This window comes from Mesitornis unicolor, unplaced genomic scaffold (genome assembly GCF_000695765.1).
Source record: "Mesitornis unicolor isolate BGI_N332 unplaced genomic scaffold, ASM69576v1 Scaffold36685, whole genome shotgun sequence".
Taxonomy (NCBI): Eukaryota; Metazoa; Chordata; class Aves; order Mesitornithiformes; family Mesitornithidae; genus Mesitornis; species Mesitornis unicolor.
Genome location: NW_010184109.1, coordinates 1 through 1030, shown reverse-complemented (window position 1 = coordinate 1030; position 1030 = coordinate 1). Strand labels below are relative to the sequence as shown.

The following is a 1030-nucleotide window of genomic DNA, read 5'->3' as shown; positions in this document are numbered from 1 at the left end:
TCACACCAGTGAAGCAGAAGCCCTCCAAGGAGCTGAGGCCCATGCTCGGGGCCATCTTGCTGGGCCTCATCCTGTTCATTGCCGCCGTGGTGGCCTGGTGCTACTACACCGTGTCCCTGCGCAAGGCCGAGCGGCTCAAGACAGAGCTGATGGACCTGCGGGCGGATGGCTTCGTCATCAGGAACCAGCACGGGGAGGTGGTCTTCCGGCTGGCCTTCCGCTCGGGCAGACTCGACCTGGAGTCGTGCTCCAAGGAGGGCGAGATTTTGAGCTGCACGCGGTCAGGCGGGGGCCCGCTCAACTTCTTCATCCAGACAGTGAAGCCCAAGGACACGGTGATGTGCTACCGTGTGCGCTGGGAGGAGCTGGCGGCCGGCCCGGCGGTGGAGCACACCATGTTCTGGGAGGACGCCCACTGGTACGGGGGCTCGGAAATGAGCACCCAGCACTGGCCCATCCGCCTGGCTGGCTACCAGGACCCCATGCCCTATGTGACGAGTGACGTCTACTCCTTCCGCGACAGCTTTGGTGGCATCCTGGAGCGCTACTGGCTGTCCTCCAAGGCGGCAGCCATCAAGATCAATGACTCTGTCCCCTTCCACCTGGGCTTCAACGCCACTGAGCGCTCCCTCTTCTTCCAGGCTCGTTACAGGGACTCGCCCTACAAACCCCCACCGGGGGAGCAGCCCTTCCCCGAGCTCAGCTACCGAGTGTGTGTGGGCTCCGACGTCACCTCCATCCACAAGTACATGGTGCGCAGGTACTTCAACAAGCCCTCCAAGATCCCTGCTGAGAATGCCTTCCGATACCCGATCTGGTCCACCTGGGCCCTTTACAAGAACGACATTGACCAGGATAAGCTCTTGCGATTTGCTGAAAATATTAAGAAGTACCGTTTTAACTGCAGCCACATTGAAATTGATGACATGTACACACAAACCTATGGGGACTTTGACTTCGACCCTGTCAAGTTCCCGAATGTGACAGAGATGTTTGCAAAACTGAGGGAGGATGGGTTTAAGGTCACCCT

At 59.1% G+C, this 1030-nt stretch overlaps 1 protein-coding gene across 1 annotated transcript; it reads left to right on the top strand.

Annotated features, from left to right (window-relative positions):
• Positions 1–5: 5 nt before the first annotated feature.
• On the top strand, positions 6–1022 carry LOC104534154 (uncharacterized family 31 glucosidase KIAA1161-like; the record flags this gene model as incomplete). The annotated part of the gene is made up of 1 exon (XM_010184360.1): positions 6–1022. A coding segment is annotated over one exon (1017 nt), but the record flags the coding sequence as incomplete, so codon positions are not given.
• Between the last annotated feature and the right edge of the window lie 8 nt (positions 1023–1030).